At 34.5% G+C, this 18933-nt stretch overlaps 1 protein-coding gene across 1 annotated transcript; it reads right to left on the bottom strand.

Moving 5' to 3' along the window:
- Positions 1–3548: 3548 nt before the first annotated feature.
- LOC104887021 (uncharacterized) lies at positions 3549–16851 on the bottom strand. Its single transcript, XM_048638923.2, has 10 exons — positions 16072–16851; positions 15885–15968; positions 12472–12605; positions 8908–9005; positions 7703–7791; positions 7498–7609; positions 5577–5725; positions 5419–5489; positions 4184–4298; positions 3549–4093 (listed from the first exon to the last, which is right to left on the bottom strand). The coding sequence occupies exons 1-10, from the start codon at positions 16315–16317 to the stop codon at positions 3932–3934; spliced, it is 1260 nt and encodes a 419-aa protein (XP_048494880.1). The 5' UTR covers positions 16318–16851; the 3' UTR covers positions 3549–3931.
- Between the last annotated feature and the right edge of the window lie 2082 nt (positions 16852–18933).

Genomic DNA, 18933 nt, shown 5'->3' with positions numbered 1-18933 from the left:
GGATCTGCGGATCCGGGTCCGGGTTTATTGTACAGATTCGGATCCAACTGGTCCATAATTTTAAGATCCAGACCCGAAAAAACGGATCCATGTCCACGGATCCGGTCCGGGATCCACTACCATCTCTAGTTGAAACTGATAACATATTAAAACTGAAAAGGTAGTTGATTAGTTTAACGGTTTGGTAGAACTAGTTACACAAGTTGATTAAATGTTTAAAATTTATAAGGTTTTATTATATTATATTTGAACACTAATTTTTTACAAATGATGAAATTGTCCTAATAACCTGTTTCGAAACCATAAGAATTTGTATTTGGGTCAATTGCATCCCTAATAACATCCTAGCCTAGAGGCCCTAGACCAAAGGATTTCAAATCCAATCTTAATCACTGTCATTTGAAATTCATCATCACTCATCGTGATCCATTCCTCAGTTGCCTACCATAAACATCTCCACCTCAAACTTACACCAGCACCGCCGCTCCACCATCTTTGTCTCACCTTCGCCGGAGACAACCACAAGCAAAGCCAATACATCTCGCCGACCATTCCTCTCTTTCAGATTATTGTTTGATAGAATTTGTGACAGGCGCATGCGGCAGGTTAATGGACCAATTTTGTAATTTATGAATTTTCATTGATAGGAATAATTTGTTACAAACTTGGGGGAGATACATATAATATATGATATGCAAGGTTCCATAAGAGAACTATTGCTTATGAGAAGTACATATGATTCCACACTCCTATGTACAATGCTAACACATATTTATAGGAGTGGTATATCTCAATCTACAATATTCTACACTAATCTTATATAATCTAATCATATCTTATGCTAGATTATTCTAGATTCTTCATTCCTAGAATTTTCTATAATATGCTTTAATTACAATAGATATTTGTTTAGATAACTCTAGAATTCATCTTGATTATTACACTAGATTTTTCTAGATTACTATTTCTAACACTCCCCTTAATCTTGAAAAATCTGACTTTCATACTTGTAAATAATTTTGCTCAACTCCCCTATAATTATATCCTTGTTGGTCCTCCTTTAATGTCCTCCTTGAATTTGCAATGCTCAAAAATCGCGCACTTATTTGGTGTTCTTGATGTCTTTGTGACCTTGTTAATGTTCCCCTGCCTTTATCTTCTTGTTTACTCCTCCATTTTTGCTTCCCTTGTATTCTTTGTGTATTTTTTATTTGCTTGATTCATTGTTGATGAACTCCATGCTCCTTGTTTCCTTCCATTTTCAGCATTTTGATTGTTGATCCGACTTATGAGGTCTTCTTGCCTCAATATGTATTTTAGGTCTTTGCCAATCACATGTACTGTTGTTGGGTCTATTGCCAATATTGTGCTTGGGTCTTGCCCAGCTTGTTGTATTAGGTCTAATGCCCTTTTATGCTCGAGTCTCTTTGCCCGTCACATATTTGGGGTCTTTTTCTTTGCCCCTTGATGAATCAGGTTGACATTTTTTTCAGTCACCCTTGAATGCATAGGGGTAGCTTGTATTTGCCACTCATATGCTTGTGTTGTTGTGGCTTTGTTTAGCCAACAACTTAATTTGGTTGGCATTTTAGCCACCATATGTATGTGCATGTGAAATGTATAATTACATATTGAATAATGAAACATGCATGTAGTAATGTTGAAAGAAACATGCATGATTGGAAGCATGCATATAATGACTTACCGTATTTTTGGTGAAAACTTGGAGGAGACAGAATCTTCTGGCTCTGATACCATGATAGAATTTGTGACAGGCGCATGCGGAAGGTTAATGGACCAAATTTGTAATTTATGAATTTTCATTGATTGGATTAATTTGTTACAAATTTGGGGAAGATACATATAATATATGATATGCAAGGTTCTATAAGAGGACTCTTGCTTATGGGAAGTACATATGATTCCACACTCCTATGTACAATGCTAACACATATTTATAGGAGTGTTATATCTCAATCTACAATATTCTACACTAATCTTATATGATCTAATCATATCTTATGCTAGATTATTCTAGATTCTTCATTCCTAAAATTTTCTATAATATGCTTTGATTACAATAGATATTTGTTTAGATAACTCTAAAATTCACTTGATTGTTACACTAGATTTTTCTAGATTACTATTTCTAACATTGTTTGCTACTAAACATTCCTATTACTTGTTCAATTCCATAGTAATCTGAGTTTTCTTTGTTTGTATGACATTTGGATATATCAATTTGATATTTGATCAAAGTTTTCAATAATTTGTCTATTGAATTAGCATATGTATATAGAATCTGGGAAGTTGTTTTTTTAATGGAGAAGATTTAATGACTGCGGATATGAAGAAAGAAGGTGGCGGACGGCGGTGATATAAAATCTGGGAAGTTGTATTTTAGGTAGCTGATTTTGAAACGTTATTATTTTTTGTCAATTTTAGTCACTTTAGCACCTGAAATATTACAATTCCCATACACCACTAATTCATTAGCAAATAAATATTTCTCCCCTCAAAAAAAAAAAAAAGCAAATAAATATTTCAGAAACTAATACCTTCCCAAATAGAGCCAGTGTTATCAAAACAATGGTTTATGCTAATTTGTAGTACCTCTCATTTTTTAGTAGACCCATTTTCTTTTGACACACATGCAAATGAACTATTTTAAAGATTTATATCTTTAATTTTCAATAAGCAAAAATTACAAAAGTTGATATTATGAAAATATACATTGAGACTAATCTAACAAGATCCCACATGATTATTTTTTCGTAAGTATAAATAACAATAGATAGTCAAAATTAAACATGTAAATAGTATCAAAAGTTAAAACGGCTCATTAAAAAAACGAATGAAGTATTATTGTGGCTGGAACAGTAGATTTAATTTAGGCTTGCATGGTATGCACTTTCTAAGTCATCCTCAATATAGAGCAATGATATTCCCATACCGGGTATGGGCCAATACCATGGTATTTATGTAATTTTTATGACAAAAATAGTATTAAAAAATTATTTTAAAAAATTCATATTTTTTTTGGGGGGCTTGTTAATTGAAATCTTAAATCATATCTGGGCTACATCAAATCATATGAGATCGCTATAAAATCATATCTGAGCTACATCTAATCATATCAAATAACTGATATGAAAAAGGTTATCCTATACCAAATATGGGACTATACTTTCTCCCTCAATATAAACGTCATTTTATGTGTTAAAAGAAACATGTGACCAACGTGGTAGATGTCGTTCTTAGTCCATTCTTCAAAATAAATTGAATTGTTAACACCCACAGTACAATCTGACCAAGTGACTAAAGGTGAAGCAAGAAGATACTGTTTTCTAATAATGTACTTCTCTACTAGTCTTTCGGGTTAATTTTTTTTATCTGTCAGGTTATGTATATGGTTTAAAAAGTAAAATAAATATAATTAAAAGTGAACCTTACATTTACCTGAAAACTTTCTACTAGACTATACAGCATATCATAACTAAGAAAAAAATAATGCATTTAGAGCTGCCGTAAAATTGTGTTCCAAAGACTTGAGAAAAAGATTATTATATATATATAAAAATAAAAGGATATAATTACTACTGGAATCTATTTAAAAATTGTATAGTCCAATCCACAAGGCGTTTTTGGAATATATTGAGTCTATAGAACTCACCCCTCTCGGCTCATGAATACAACCATGGAAAAGCTTGCCTTACAAGTTGGAACACTAAGCATTCAGCAACCAAAATGTCCCTTAGATAAGGAATAATTTGGGTAACGAAAATGTGAAACTCTCAAGTCCGCCAAGAAGCAACACTTCCGTTAATCCATGTATCATAATTCATACGGGAGTAGAAAGAAAGAAAGAAGAAGAGAGGAGGGAGCAAAAAAAAGGCAAGAGACAACAGTGAGATTAACACCAGAATGGTGATCAAGTGGACGTTTGCGAGGTAAGTTGAACCCAAGCAAACTCCTCCTTGTAGGGCGGACTTCCTTCACAGGAGTCTGCACAGGTGAACACCACAATTGTTGCCCAGTCCAACGAGTTGACATCGTTGTTCACACCAAAGTAGTAAAGCAATTGAGGCAAGATCTATTGACACAAACGCATTTACCATCAAAATATGCCTAGAATATGATGTCGAAGCATGAAAATATAGCTAGTTGAGTGTATCTGACAAACCTGAACTTCAAAATTCATTATACCACCACAAGAAGAGCATTTTGGGATATCAGCCCTAGATGGCCGACCGCTTGATGTAGGCCACAGAGGCTTCGCCTTTTCATCTCTACAGTATCTTTATTTGGCATAAAAAAAAAAGAAATGTGTTAGACCAATCTTTTTTACCACAAAAAAAATGTATAGACATGCAAATTTTGATTTAAAAAGCTGCTTAGATATGAAAAATTGAAAAGATTAATGTCACTAAGCATTCATTTAATGCAGTCCAGAAGAATTCTTCCAGCTTGCACCAGAGATACAACACGGATTGAAACATTTCCCAACAGTTTCCACTTAGTTAAATCAATATCACATTTTAAAAAGAAATATGGGGTTGTATTTTAAAAGGTGGGGTCATCCCCTCTCTGATTTCTCTGATCTATGAACAACCAAATTAGAGCCACAATAACGAAATAAAAAATAACAACTAAAAGGAACCGACTCATAGCAAGAAAAAAAAGGCTATAGATTCCCAAACTGAAACTAACGACTGTAATGGGCTACTACATGGCACCAGCAAGAACCCAAAGGTGCTTTTGCTGGAGAGCCTTCAAAGATGTACTACCCATGTGAGAATATCCAAGATTCGTGCAGTTGTCTGTGTACTCTGGTCATCCATTTAAAGGTGTGATCAATTCTCCAGGATAACTCGCAAGCTGAACATGAGCTTCTTTGTTGTTTAGTTAAGGGCAGAAAGAAGAGATAGGAGCTTCTAGGTGTGCGTGTTTGAACGCTATCAAACACTAGGGACATGTTCAAATGAAATTTGGAGAGTGCAGGAAGGTACTCTCTCCATCCCACAATCAAGTTAAAACCTGTCTTTTTATTTTCACTCATTTAACTGGCAGCAGTCCCCGAATCATTATGGGACTAAGATTTTGATGTTGTTAGTCAATTAGACGGGCTGTATACTACATTTTCCGATACGCAATAAAACAATAGTTTTTGGATTAATTTTTGAAATTTGAGCTTTTGGTCAAGAATAGTATTCTCTTAAAATCGTTGCACATCCACGTGCGTTAAATGTCTCAAATGTAAATCCATATTGGTTGGTGCTAGCCCAAACGAAACCACAATGGGATCTCAGGTATTTGAACTGAGAATATCCAAGCGCTATAATAAGTGGAAATAAGAAGGAAACTTCCATTCGAAAGGCAAAATCTGGACTGAGTAAATAGAACTATATGTTAAATTACCTCAAAACTTGTTCAGGGGCCTTAGCAAGATGCTCCTCAAATGTTGCCCAGCTCCGTTTATCATCATCACCCTGTTCACAAACCAGTATGAAACTTTAACCATTCTTAAAGAAACTACCACCAGCTAGAAGTAGAAACCGCAAACAACATAAGCTCACCTCAAAACTGTCCATGAGTGAGTTGACAGTTTCATCCATTTGTTGTCTTGAAATCAATGAGTCAGAATTTTCATCAGTATCAGAAGTTATGAACTCACTTTCATCTTCAATTGTGATCTCGTATTCAGGCCAGAGAGTTTTGCTTGCAACTGTTAACAAAACAGACAAAATCTTATGGACACTCGACCAACAAAAGTGAACACGATTATACCAATAACAGGTTATTAATAGAACTCATCTTATTCAGAGAAAACAATATCAAAGCCTTTATCCCAGAAGATGATTTAATTAGAGAAGCAGCCAAAACTAATAACAATGATAAGTAAATAAACTCACAATCAACTAGGAGTTATAAAAATGTCCGGGAAACTAACTTTTCGCCAGTCCCGACTTTTGGGATAAAAAAATACATTGGACCGCCGCAGAACCCCCTAGGAAAAATTCAGATTGATGGTTATTATTTACTTTTACTTTAATGATTTTTTTGGGGGGAAGGAAAAGAAAATAAAAATCATATTATGCTAAAGCATAGATCGACGAGAAGAATCCGCAATCCTCAACCATCAATGATAAGCACCAACGCCTAAAGGAGGTCTCTCTTTTCCCTCCAACTATCGTTCTTTCGGGCTCCCATCACCCTCCCTCTTTACCCTTCTCTATCTAAATCCTTGTTCTCCCTCTTCCACCCTTCCCTTCTTCTTTTCTTCTTTTTATCCTTCACCATAGTGATCACAGAAGAAAGGTCAGACGGTTCTCAAGCCAAGCTTCCGCCCACACATGCATCTTTGGTTTAACTTGGTCTGACCACCCACCAACCTAACCACCACTCGAACCCCCTTCGCTTATCATCAATCCTATTATTTATATATTTTTTGGTTATCAATATGCATTTTCTTTCAGATTGGTAGTCTTCATCAATATCATTTCTCTATAATTTTCGACCATGTTTTTACTATTATTTCGAACTTCATCTTTCCCAAATATATTCTTCACGGACCAAAAAAAGTGTACTAATTACCGCCATATTACAGCGTAAATTTGTGTAGATCTTGGTCTCCACTAGATCTATCTTTACCAAGATCCATAGCAAATACTGTCACCATCAAGGCTATGGAGAAAGTCACGGGAGTGAAGCTAGTACATCTCAGAAGCAAGTTAAAAGAAACATGAATATCTCTCAAGATTCTAAAATAACAAATCTCAAATTTTCTTTCAAAAAAACTGCTAGAGGACACCGAGGAGGCAGAGCACCCAGATGGAAGGAAACATACAGGTACAGCAAGGAGCGAGTCTAAATAGAAATTAAGTAAAAGAAGCAACTATATGCACTTGCATTCAATAACTCTGCAATCCATAAAAAAAATTTACCATTTCCCACCATTTATTCAAGTTGAAGTGAAAGACTATATGTAACACTAAACGTTGTGCACTAGATAAGTAAAGGAGAAAAGGTTCTAAAAGGTGAATGGATCAATAGTGACTATCACTATCACGTCTGGGGAGACATAAAGTTAATTCCCTGGTCTGGTGGAATAGCCACCTTAATCCCGTCTAAGAGTCGACGACCTAGTCAGAAAGGAAATTAGTTAAATATTGTGGGCCACCTGGTATTTAGTATTTAAACAGTTAGAAAAGCGTTTACTGCTTAGAGCTTGCTGTGCAGTAGTGTCAGAGACTAGACAGTCTTATCACCCTATGACATGAAACAGGGAAAGTTGCATCACCAGGACTTCCATCAAGCTAAAAATTTACAACTCTCCGGCTTACCATCTTTTCCACACTTCAAAAAAAGTGATAAAAGATACAGCAACTGCACAAGAAACCAGAACATTAAAGCCACATGGAGCTACGGATTAACTACCTAATATCACTTCCTACAAAAAAACCAAGCTCGCTAATAAGTAAGACGATCTATAATAACCTTCAAGTATCTCATTCGAAGGGGGGTCAGCAACACCGCTACCATCAGATGACTTGAAAGAAACAATTGATTGTTGACATTTGACTTTATGATTTGCACGCCAATGCATAACCTACAAGCAGTGAGAGTGAATACTTATGAATGGTTAACTTCAAATTCACGAAAGATTAGGTTTGCAGTTTTACAACAGATTAACTGCAAATACCTGATGTTTCTCAGAGCAGTAACGGGCACTTTTGCAGCTGCTACATACTTTATTTCCCTTCCACGTGCCACACCAAGCACAAAGTGGATCTAAAACAAAACAAAAAAGAGGTATACTATTGGAGGCCATTGTTGCACCTTGTAATGAAGCAAATTGAAAGATTTATGCAAACTAAGATAAGTCATCAACCATTTGCTGGTCATTGTCAGCACAATTCTTCAAACTCATCCATAAGGTTATCTCTTAACTTATTCGCTTATCCTTCCAGTTGTATTCATTTAAGAGTGTGTATCCATGCCAAAACATTATTCAACTGTACTTACAGTCCTTATTGCCTAATAAGGTACTCACTACATCGCAGAACAGCTTACGCCATGGCACATAGTTTTAGGAGTAAAGTCAGTGCATGATCATCAAAAATGTTATGTAAGTAAAAGGGGGGATGTGATGAGGGATAACGGTGTCATTTCTCTTAATGAATGAGAGAGACCATGGATCCTAACTATTTAGAGCGGAATGCACTCATTCCAACTTTTGAAAACCATCTCCTTCCCTTCCAAGAATTCAAAGGGAGTATGTACCCGTTATGTAAGAATAATTTCCGAATACCCTTTTGAAACATGTTCCTTTCAATTTAATTCATGCATAATATGTGTGCTTGCGGAAATATGTTTTGTAACATCAAATGATAATCTCAATGTTAAGCATAATAGACACATAATGCAATGGTCCAAAATCCACATATTCCAAAGCACATTAAATAATAATAAAATTTGTTATATGTCACTTTTTCCAAGAAACAACATTTTAAATTTATACTGGCAACTTTGAGACCTTAAGAAAATACGTTTGCAAGAAACAACCTTAGATGACTTTTAGACATCATTGAAGTGAAGCAATTCAATGAACAACCACATAAAATAGCAAAAGTTGTTCTCTTTTGTGCATTCATTGTCTTACAAGAGATTTGTTGATGCCTAAAAATGACCTAAGGTTGTTTCTTTAACGTCTTAAGATGCTAGAAAGAACTTAAAAGGTTAATTCTCACAAAAAGTGACATAAAAGATTTGTTATGACAAATTTTTCCAAAATAATAAAATAGTTATCTAGAACCAAAGTGTGAAGTTTCGAGACATAGCAAAGAGTGAATCACAAGATACTACAACCACGAAAAATTCCAAAAAGAAAACCATATTAAAAGGTACCTCCAATTGTTGAAGGAGTGTCACTACCATCATATTTTGGGGACTCGCTTGAGTAGAAGGTATTCGACCGTGGCAGTTGGCATCGGAAAACCTTCACACTAGAAATAAACATCGAATTGCTCGAACGTTAAATGTTTGGTAAAAAATTACATACAAAACAATTTATTTCCAATGACGAGAAACTATTAACAAAGTACATATTATCCCATAGACTAAGGAAAAGTTTTTGAGAGCTCTAAGAATTTAGGTTTTGGAGACTCTACTCATCACAGTCATTGATTTTGCCATGGGAGGGAGAGGATGACCCCGGAGAAGGTGACTCAACATTCTAAGTAAGCACAAAAGATGTTAATGTGGATGTGATGGAGGTTCATAAGCAAGTAGTTCATTTTAAAGTCACTCCAAGAAGTAGTTTCAGTGGTATGGTAATCCTTTTCTAATTACTGCAATACTTAAAAAGGAATTGTGAGGTTTGTTGAAAGATGGGGAAAAATTGTTTACTTTGGTTGGTTTTAGGCGACTTTAACATAGTGATGAGGGAGGAGAAGAATGATTTTCTGATATTGTGGTACAAGAACAGAGAACTAGACGATTTGGTGGAATATGTTTGAATTTTTCAGACTAGATGCTCATATGCTGCCTTTAAAAATCATACTTTACTTGGGAGTAACAAGTGGACGCTGAGGTTGTGATTTGATGTAAGCTTGAGAAACCAATAATAATGGTGTTTGGAGCCTATCAACTATACAGGCTATTTGTATTTCCTTACACTTTGGAATATCTGATCATTCACCCATCTTAATTTCAAGGCACAAACAACTAAAATTGAAGCCAAGGCTCTTTAATGATTCAGTGAATAATAATACCTTATATTGTTCACCAAGTCTGGGACCACAAGAGAAACTGCTCAGCTTGGTAGCAAGGTAGAGGCTTTGAGTGAAAAGCATAAGGCTTTGATACAGAGATATTACAAAGATGATTCTAGAGGCCCTGATAAGTATGTTTGAAACCAACACAGAGCCCAACACTCAAGAGGACAGCTAGTAGAGTTCCTTTATGCAGATTGGGAAGAAGGAAGCAGTAAAAGCTAGTAGAGTTTTTTTATGCAGATTGGAAAGAAGGAAGCAATCACAAAATAATTGAAGCTTCGCAAAAATTGAATATGCTATGACAAAATGCAAAACCGACTGACATGCAGAGGAATCATGTAAATGTCTCTCATTCAGAGGGGGGGGGGGGGGGGCTTATATTCCATTCCAAGTTTATAAAGGCTAGGTATTTTTGGTTAAACTGCATGCCGTATTAAGGGCAGCTAGAAGTGACGAAGTAGAGCTTACGTGTTTATGTTGCCGATCCAAGAAGATATTGAAGCAGGAGAAACTTTTCTGATCACTTTGGTTCCGGAGTGACGAAGCCTTATTAGCTATTTTTCTAATATTCCAACCTCCGATTTGGACTGTCATCGCATCTCAGATTGTTTCATTATAACAGTTACTCCAGTTGTTTACAAAATAATTGTTACACTTCACTTTAGGGGAAAGCCAAGACAAATTTGAAAAAAGCATGAGAGAAGTACAACAAAAGCATATTTGATTTTGAGAAATGTAAAAGATCCATTGAAATATTGGAGGAGAGAAAAGTAGAAGAGTTTTTTGGGTGGATTAATAAAATGGGTGGTGGTGCATATGAGGTAGAAAAGTGTATAATATTGTGGTGACATGTTACCATATAAGGATAAAGCGATGTAACAACTAAATAGAAACGGTCTAAAAAGGAAACGTAACAATAATTTGTAAACGGACAGTTGCCATAAACAGGCAGCAGATGCCTATGGGAAATTAAGTAGAGGAAATCGTAATGCCTTTGTTATACAAACAAGCAATTTAGCATTGCTTGTGATATGATTGATATTATGGGGAAAAAGGACATATCTCTCACGATACATTGAAGGTTGAAAGAAAGGAAGGCATATGATCCTAGAAGTTGTTTTTTAAATTTCCTATGCTTTGGTTTCCCTGGGCAGGTTTGCTGATTTGATCATGCTTTGTCTCTCGTTGGTGAACCTTGGAGTACAAGGGGTATTTTGATTGAAAAAAGTTATAGGAAAGAACCTGCATCCTCATAATTGCTTGTATCCTGCACATAATTCCTGAAAGACTGTTGAAAGAAGCTCTAAGAAGGAGGGAATATAAGCCTTATCCTGTGAGTTGTCAATCTGACTCACTGAAGTTTTGTAGATGAACTGCTCGTTCTTTCTAAGGGTAAATAAGAAGTTAGTTTGTGCCGTAGTTGATATTTTTGGAAATTTGTTAAGTATTGCCTAAATGCTGCGCAATAGTTTATAAATCATGCATCTATCTTAAAGGAGTCCAACAGCAACACCAGGAGGAAAATGCTCATGGTATTGGATGTTATGTGGGAATTCCCCAATTCAGATACGTCAGAATATCAGATAGCTTCAACTGCAAAGAAAACATCCAAGGGTCCGAAGTCTGAACAGGCTCTCATGAATGGAAAAATAAATTGATAATCTCAGTCATTTTCAGTTTGTTGTCACTCTGGGGGTCTGTATATTTGTTGCATGACGAAGTTATTTAGAAGGAAATGAAGAAATGCATAAAAGATTTTGGAGATTTGAAGGCAAGAGGACCATAGAAATAGGCTGGGATGACATTTTCCGACAGATAATCTAAAGGCATTTGTATAAAAGAGCTTTTTATCAGAAGGCTTCTGCATTGAAGAGACTATGGTTGGTGACTTGGTGATGGCTTATAAGTCTTCAACATGGACTGATTGGATAAATGCTTATTTAAGAAGGTCAATTGTGGCAGGTTCAGCATAACAGTAGAGAATCTTGGCTTTGGAAAGACATAGTGATTGTAACAAATATAGCAAAGTGTAGGTATAGGGTAAATGATGAGTAGACAATGTAAGGGTGGAAGATTTTGTATAAAGTAGGCATAGTATAGCTTAAGAAACCAGAGACGGAAAGAAAAAATGAGCTACACTATCTGAAAATGGATGGTTATGCACTTAGCCCATGGAAACTCACTGCTCGGATGGCTGCTAGTGACAGACTTGCTACAAAGGACAACCTGATCAAGAGTATGACTCAGCTGGATGTTGTTTCATTTTTAATGCAACAGATAAGAATTCCTCCAGATCCTTAACTGTATTGAAATCAGAAGAAACCTTGGAGTCTTAAACATGAGTGAGTAGTAATAGTAAGGGTAATCATTCAGAAAGAAGAACTAAAGTCAACAGGTTTGATGGTGTGCTTCTAGTAAATCTAGCCTTCTAAAGCAGAAATTTCTGAGGTGCCAATGAGAGGAAAATAGATTGTTTGCTCATTAAAGAAAAGATCCTAATAAATATCGGATGGAAACTCTTCACAGACATATTAACTAATTGTATGTCCAATAAGGACTTTGAAGCTGATTGGGATGCGAGTTTGATGAGTAAGACAAGTCTTGGGAGAAGCATTTCCCCATTGGAAATTCAGTTGTTCCCAATAGTTGGTCACATAGAGAAATTCCAAATATATTAAGTCAAACCAGAATATACCTCCGAGATGGCTTTTGTGGCCCACGTTTCCATTGTTCGTGTTGGTCTCTAAGAAGACATGTCATTGAAGGGCACATGAATACATATAACGTCCGATGAAATGTAGATTCTTTCTCCTTAATAGGACAATAAACCTGTACCCACATTGAATGCAACAGGATCTAAAAAAAAGTACAATCGCTGCTGTATAAAGATACATATAAACTAAATCAAGATGTCTACCAAAAACCGGGGAATATGCTATATGCATACACATAGGCCTTGTTTGGTTGACAAAACAAATCATGAGAAGTGCAAATTCCTAGGAAGTAGAAGTATATGAATTTGTTTGGTTGGCAAAACCATGGGAATTTGCACTTCCTAGGAAGTTCTACTTCCTCCAAAATGAAGGAAGTTACTTACCTAGGTCCCCCTAGGTAAGTAGAGCTTCGCATAGGAAGTTCTACTTCCCATTATCAACCAAACACAATTTTACACTTCCTAGGAATTTCAAATACATGGAAAAATTAACTTCCTAGGAAGTATGACTTCCTATATACAACCAAACAAGGCCATAGAATAACACAGAATACACAGTTAGGTACTGGCTTAGAGAGGACTTGTACCGCAAAATCTTTTGCACTTTGAAGTGGAATGCCAAAAGTAGTTCCACTAAACACTGTTTTAAGTAGGTCCACACAAAAAATGCCTTTACATATATAGAACAAAAAAGAGTCAAGTCAAGATATAAGGTTATAGTTGTACAGATTGGAGACAGAGACTTCTCAAACAAAACTTAGATTGTGTTCTTTTCACTTTAAAAAAAAAAACCAAAGATTAAGTTCACATAAGTTAAGATAAGTTCATAGCTTCAAATAAATTCAACTAACTAGTGATTAATAAGTTACAAAAATAAGGTCTAGGTAAAGAGAACACACGACTATGACTCCTAGCACCTCATTTCGAGAAATCCCTAATACATAACTATTATGAATGTTTTTTTGTTCATATCACTTTGTGGTTGTATATTCGACAACATATGTTGTATATCAAGTCATTCATTTTTTCCTACATGAAGGCTCCGTCTAGTAGGGCGTAAAACATTTTTCTCAAAAATTGTTTTCCTCTATTTTTAATTTTACATTGTTTTATTTGCAAAGGAGTGAAATCATTTTCCCTAGGGGTAAAATTGTTCTCCCAATGATGGAAAACTAATTTCCCTTCAAAATGAAGGGAAAACTGTTTTCCTTCCTTTTCTTTATCTCTCTTGTACACTCCTCTCACTACCTCGTTACTTTCCCTTTCATTTTCCTTTTATTTCATCATTTTTCTTACATGAGACCAAACATCAGAAAACTAATTTTGGAATTATGTTTTCCAAATATTGTTTTCCATGAAAATCATTTTACACTGAAAAATATTGTACACACAACCAAAAGGAGCCGAAATCGCAAATAATATCCGTGAAATAAGGTTATCAACATCATCCATCAGCTTCTATATAATCTGGTAAAATATTGATTTCGATGTCTAACTATTTAGGGTGCGTTCTATTCAACTTATTGGACCTGAACTTATTGGAACTTATCTGAACTGAACTTATTGAACCTGAACTGAACTTATTGGAACTTATTAAACCTGATTGGACCTGATTCAACTTATTGGACCTGATTGAACCTGATTGGAACTTATTGGACCTGATTGAACCTGATTGACCTTATTGGACCTTATTGGAACTTATTGACCCTGATTGAAACTTATTAGACCTTATTGGACCTGATTGAAACTTATTAGACCTTATTGAACCTGATTGAAACTTATTTGACCTTGTTAGACAAAAACATTGACCATGAATAACATAAATATTACCACTAACGTAAATACTACCCCTCAAAATTTTTTATGGAATAATAATTATTATAATTCGTCCTTTAAAAAATAATGATTATTAATTATCTCTTATGATAATTAATTTAACAAAAAAATTACTATTTAACTAAGTATGGGATTCCACCACCCACCTCCAGGTATCATATTATTGTTGCTAAGTATTTGAAGCATTATTTAATTATGATTATAACTTATCTTTTTTGCACTAACAGGAAAATATTATTTGGTTGACTCTGGATATCCAAATTCTACCGGGTATTTGAGTCCATATCAAGAGAAAGGTTTGAGAGTTCATACTCCTGAATTTAGGAATGGTCCTCCACCAAAGGGAAAGTTGGAGGATTTCAATTATCGACATTCTTCATTACGTGGGACTGTTGAAAGAATTTTTGGTGTACTAAAAAATAAATGGAAGATTCTAAGAATGATACCGAAGATGAATGATGCTTACCAGTTGGCTATCATCGTGGCAACATGCACGCTACATAATTTTATTCGTTTACATGATTTAGGAATTCCAGTTTCGCAAGTAGTTGAAACCATGGAACCAAGAGCTGATTTAAATTTGACTGACAAGACGAGAACAAAGAATATGAAGATAACTCGGGCGAAAATTGCAGATGAAATATGGTTGGCTGTTGATGAAGAAAACGTATTGATTGAAGAGGATGATGTAGAAGATGAAGAAAAATACTCCGATGAAGAAAGATACTCCAGTGATGATAATGAAGCAATCAATTGATAACATTTATATCTTTCATAGTTATTAGTAAAGAAAACATGTTATCTCTAGTTATTTAAAGACGAATTGCAAAATATTGTAAATATAATTATTATTATTACTGTTAACCTTAATTATTTGACCATGATTATAATATTATTCGATACCAATATGAATAATCAAATAATAGACAATACTACAAGTATAATACTATACATTATGGTACTTTAATAAAAAATTCTAATAATAACATAATCAGCTAATAGTAATATGAATAATAAAATAATAGACATAATACAAATAAATAATAAAATAATAGACATAATACAAATAAATAATAAAATAATAGACACTAATACAAGTATAATACTATTAATCATTGTGGTACTTTAATTAAAATTCTAATAATAACATAATCCGCTAATAGTGATATGAAATGATGAATAACATAATGGTGGACAATAATACAAATGTTTATTAAACATTGACTATTTGGACCTTATTGGACCTTATTAGACCTGATTGGAACTTATTGGACCTTATTAGACCTGATTGGAACTTATTGCACCTGATGAGAACTTATTGCACCTGATTGGAACTTATAGGACCTTATTAGACCTTATTGGAACTTATTGCACTTATTAGACCTTATTGCAACTTATCTGAACTTATCTGAACTTATTGGACCTGAAACTTAATTTTTTAAGTTGAACAGAACGCACCCTTAATATATATAACATACATAGTTAAACATCCATTTAATAATAGGTTACAAACTAAAATTATCATTTCATAACCACTATGAAGTAATCATCACTCAAACCTGAAGTACAAACTGCAGAGGCTCCCCACACATATCACAAACACAAGACTTCCCCATCGGCAAACTCACAGGATCAAGCCAAGCCTGCAAGCAACGACACAAATACGCATTCGCATCAGAAAACAGAACGCATAACAAAGGAAGAGCATGTAAAATTACTGAAATTCAAAGAAAACAATAGGCACACCGGAACTCCTCCAGCCTTGCTAGGGAACAATTGACGAAGTAGAGACCAGCTATTTTCAGGCTTCTCAACAAAACCAAGAATTACGGGGACATATTCTTCATCATCACCTTCATCAAAATCATCATTCGTATTATCGACATTATTTAGTCTTTCAATTTCTTCAGCAGGAGGTGATATTCTAAGGTTTTTCTGCTCTTTCATGGATTCGCCTTCTTCTGTATTTGATTCCAACTCTTTTACACGCATTTTAGGTTAAATTTCTGCACTTTAAATTTCTCTTCAAATTTTTTATTTCGAACAAACCTTCAAAACTTTGGAATACCGAGATTTTAATCTCGAAAATAGGTATGTTTTGCCCAGAATTCCTTCTGGAAATCCCGAATTGGGTGTGATGATTAAAGTTTTAAGATAGTTCGAATGGAAGAATGGAGAGAGAGGACTGGTGTAATTTGCAATTAGGGTTTTAGCATAAGGAAAAATCGACAGGAATAATTTCAACTTTTACAGTTGTTTGGTTCATTTTTAGTAAAGGAAAGAAAGGGAAGAGAAAGGAAGGGAAGAGAAAGGAAAAGAATGGAAGAGAAAGGAAAAAAACCTTAATTTCTCATGTTTGGTATAAATTTCTCTTTCCTTCCGAATTCTCTCGCTTTTGGGAGGAAAGGAAAGTGAAATTTTATTAAAGAGTCTTTCCTTCCAATTCCTCCCATTTCCTTTCACTTAATTTTTTTTTAATGAACCAAACATTGGAAAGTAATAAATTTCCTTCTATTTCCTTCCAAATTCCTTCTACCAAACAAACTGTTAAGCTGCCTTCTCAAAATAATCTCAATTTTGGGCATGTTTGACAAAATTAGCGGTTCTAATTTTGTTCAATCTCTAACCGCTATCTCCGCTAGTGCCAAACAAAGCCTTAGTATTATTTTATCATATATATATAATATTAAAACAAGAAAAAATCATCCAATGTGGCAAGACCTCAACCTTCCCCTGTTCTCCTTCACTCTCAACTTTTCAACCTAATGCTTGCTTATGCCACGTGGCATTGCTCTTCTACTAATCACCCTTCACAGTGTGCATTTATACTCTTGCTTATTCGGGGAAATTATGTCCTTTCAATTTTTACCTTTTTTGGTAAACAATCAACTATGAAAAATGTTGGTGATCCAAATTTTAAAATTAGCCAATTAATTCCTTCGATTGTGTAACAATCACGGAAATAATATCAATTACAATGGCTAAAGGAATCAATCAACCATCTATCAATTAAGGAAACAAATCAAATATTATCTTAGCCGTCATTGTTATTATTTTCACAAAAACCAGTTATGTAATTATTTTCAAGCTAAATACCAATTTAGAGGAGAGAGAAAACACAATGAAAAAGATGAATGAGGAAGACATGAACAGAGAAAGACACGAGCATAAGCATGGCAGCGAAAGCGGTGGTGGTAGTGGCCGCAAGTAGATTTCCAAATTTCGTGGCAGAGTAAAAAAAAAAGCACCAAATCTCAACCGACATTTCATAACCTCAAGGATGAAAATTCACTTGCAACACAATACAAATAGAAGAGGAAGATCAGAGAGCTAAAAATCGCCGGCAATACTGCACCAGCTCACGGCGGCGCAACGCACGCAATACATGCAGATGTACAGTCGTGGCAGAACAAAATCACGAGCAGCACCAGCATGAGGAAGCGCATCACCACAAAATGAATTATGATCTGAGGGGATGAGAGAAAAAGTGGTGGCTTTGCAGTTGCAGATGAAGAACAGAGATGATTAACGAAGGGATGCACACAAGATGTTTGATGGAATGTGGAGGAAAGTTAAAGGAGGAAATGGAAGAAGGTGAAATGCCTCTTGACTACTAGAATAAAAAATACTGAATGTTGTTTTCTGGAATCGTGGAAGGAGAAAGAATGAAGATTGGGTTTGCATCATTTTTATTCTAATTCAATTTGAGTTTATAATTTAGTCTATACAATTAGAGTTAACAACTCATTAAACTCCAATTTAAATTGTGTGTTGTGGATTAAAATTGATATTTTCATATATATATTGGATTTGGGTATTTATTATGTGTTCGTCAATGTGAAATTTATTCGGATATTAATCTGAACTTCCTTGGTCGATTTTCCTTTTTTGTTATTCTTTTTAACATACTAGATTTCTAACGTAATAACATGCTTTGTAGGAAACCAATTTAGTTTATCATAATTTTTATGCTATTTGTTTTACGCAAAATAATGATAAAAACAATCCTTAGAGTTTCATCTATATGAACTTCTATAGTCCTATTCCTTAACTCTATAGGTACTAAGCAATAGCATTACCATAGACAACAATTCAACAAATATGTACACAAAATCCTACCATTTCTTTGCGAAAGCAGAGTGAAAATTCAGCTTACATTTTGATATTTAAAACAAACAAAAAACTAAAGAGTTGAAGACCTTATAAAATTTCTGCATCAAAAGTTCCAAAACAAAACCTCATAAGGTCTGACAAACTTAATAATGTCTAATAATTTAAATAAGTTCATTTAAGTTTGAATAAAGTTTAATAACGACTATTAAGGTTAAATAAGTTCAGATAACTTAAGATAAATTCAGATAAGCAAATATAAGGTAGAAAAGAATAGAGCTCCTCTTTTTATTAGCGGAGGAAATCTAAGTTATTAATTACCCTTAAAATAATATTCTTAAATCATAATCAAGAGATGAACATGATTTTACTAATACAAGATACTCAAAAGCCAAAACATGAAATTTTCAAATATAAAACAAAAGATTAGCTAATTTCAAGCCAATGGGTACATTGGTACAACAACTTTAAGTTTTTCATCACTCCTGTCAAACTTAT

Source organism: Beta vulgaris, chromosome 2 (genome assembly GCF_026745355.1).
Source record: "Beta vulgaris subsp. vulgaris cultivar EL10 chromosome 2, EL10.2, whole genome shotgun sequence".
NCBI lineage: Eukaryota > Viridiplantae > Streptophyta > Magnoliopsida > Caryophyllales > Amaranthaceae > Beta > Beta vulgaris.
The sequence above is the reverse complement of the archived record's forward strand: the minus strand, read 5'-3'. Positions and strand labels throughout refer to the sequence as shown.

Excerpts from the sequence above, each read along its gene's own strand:
- LOC104887021 (XM_048638923.2), bottom strand. The coding sequence starts at position 16,317 with ATGCGTGTAAAAGAGTTGGAATCAAATACAGAAGAAGGCGAATCCATG. Across the intron at positions 4,299-5,418 it reads GCCCCTGAACAAGTTTTGAG|ATACTGTAGAGATGAAAAGG; the intron begins GTAATTTAACAT and ends TGCCAAATAAAG. Across the intron at positions 4,094-4,183 it reads TAATGAATTTTGAAGTTCAG|ATCTTGCCTCAATTGCTTTA; the intron begins GTTTGTCAGATA and ends TTGTGTCAATAG.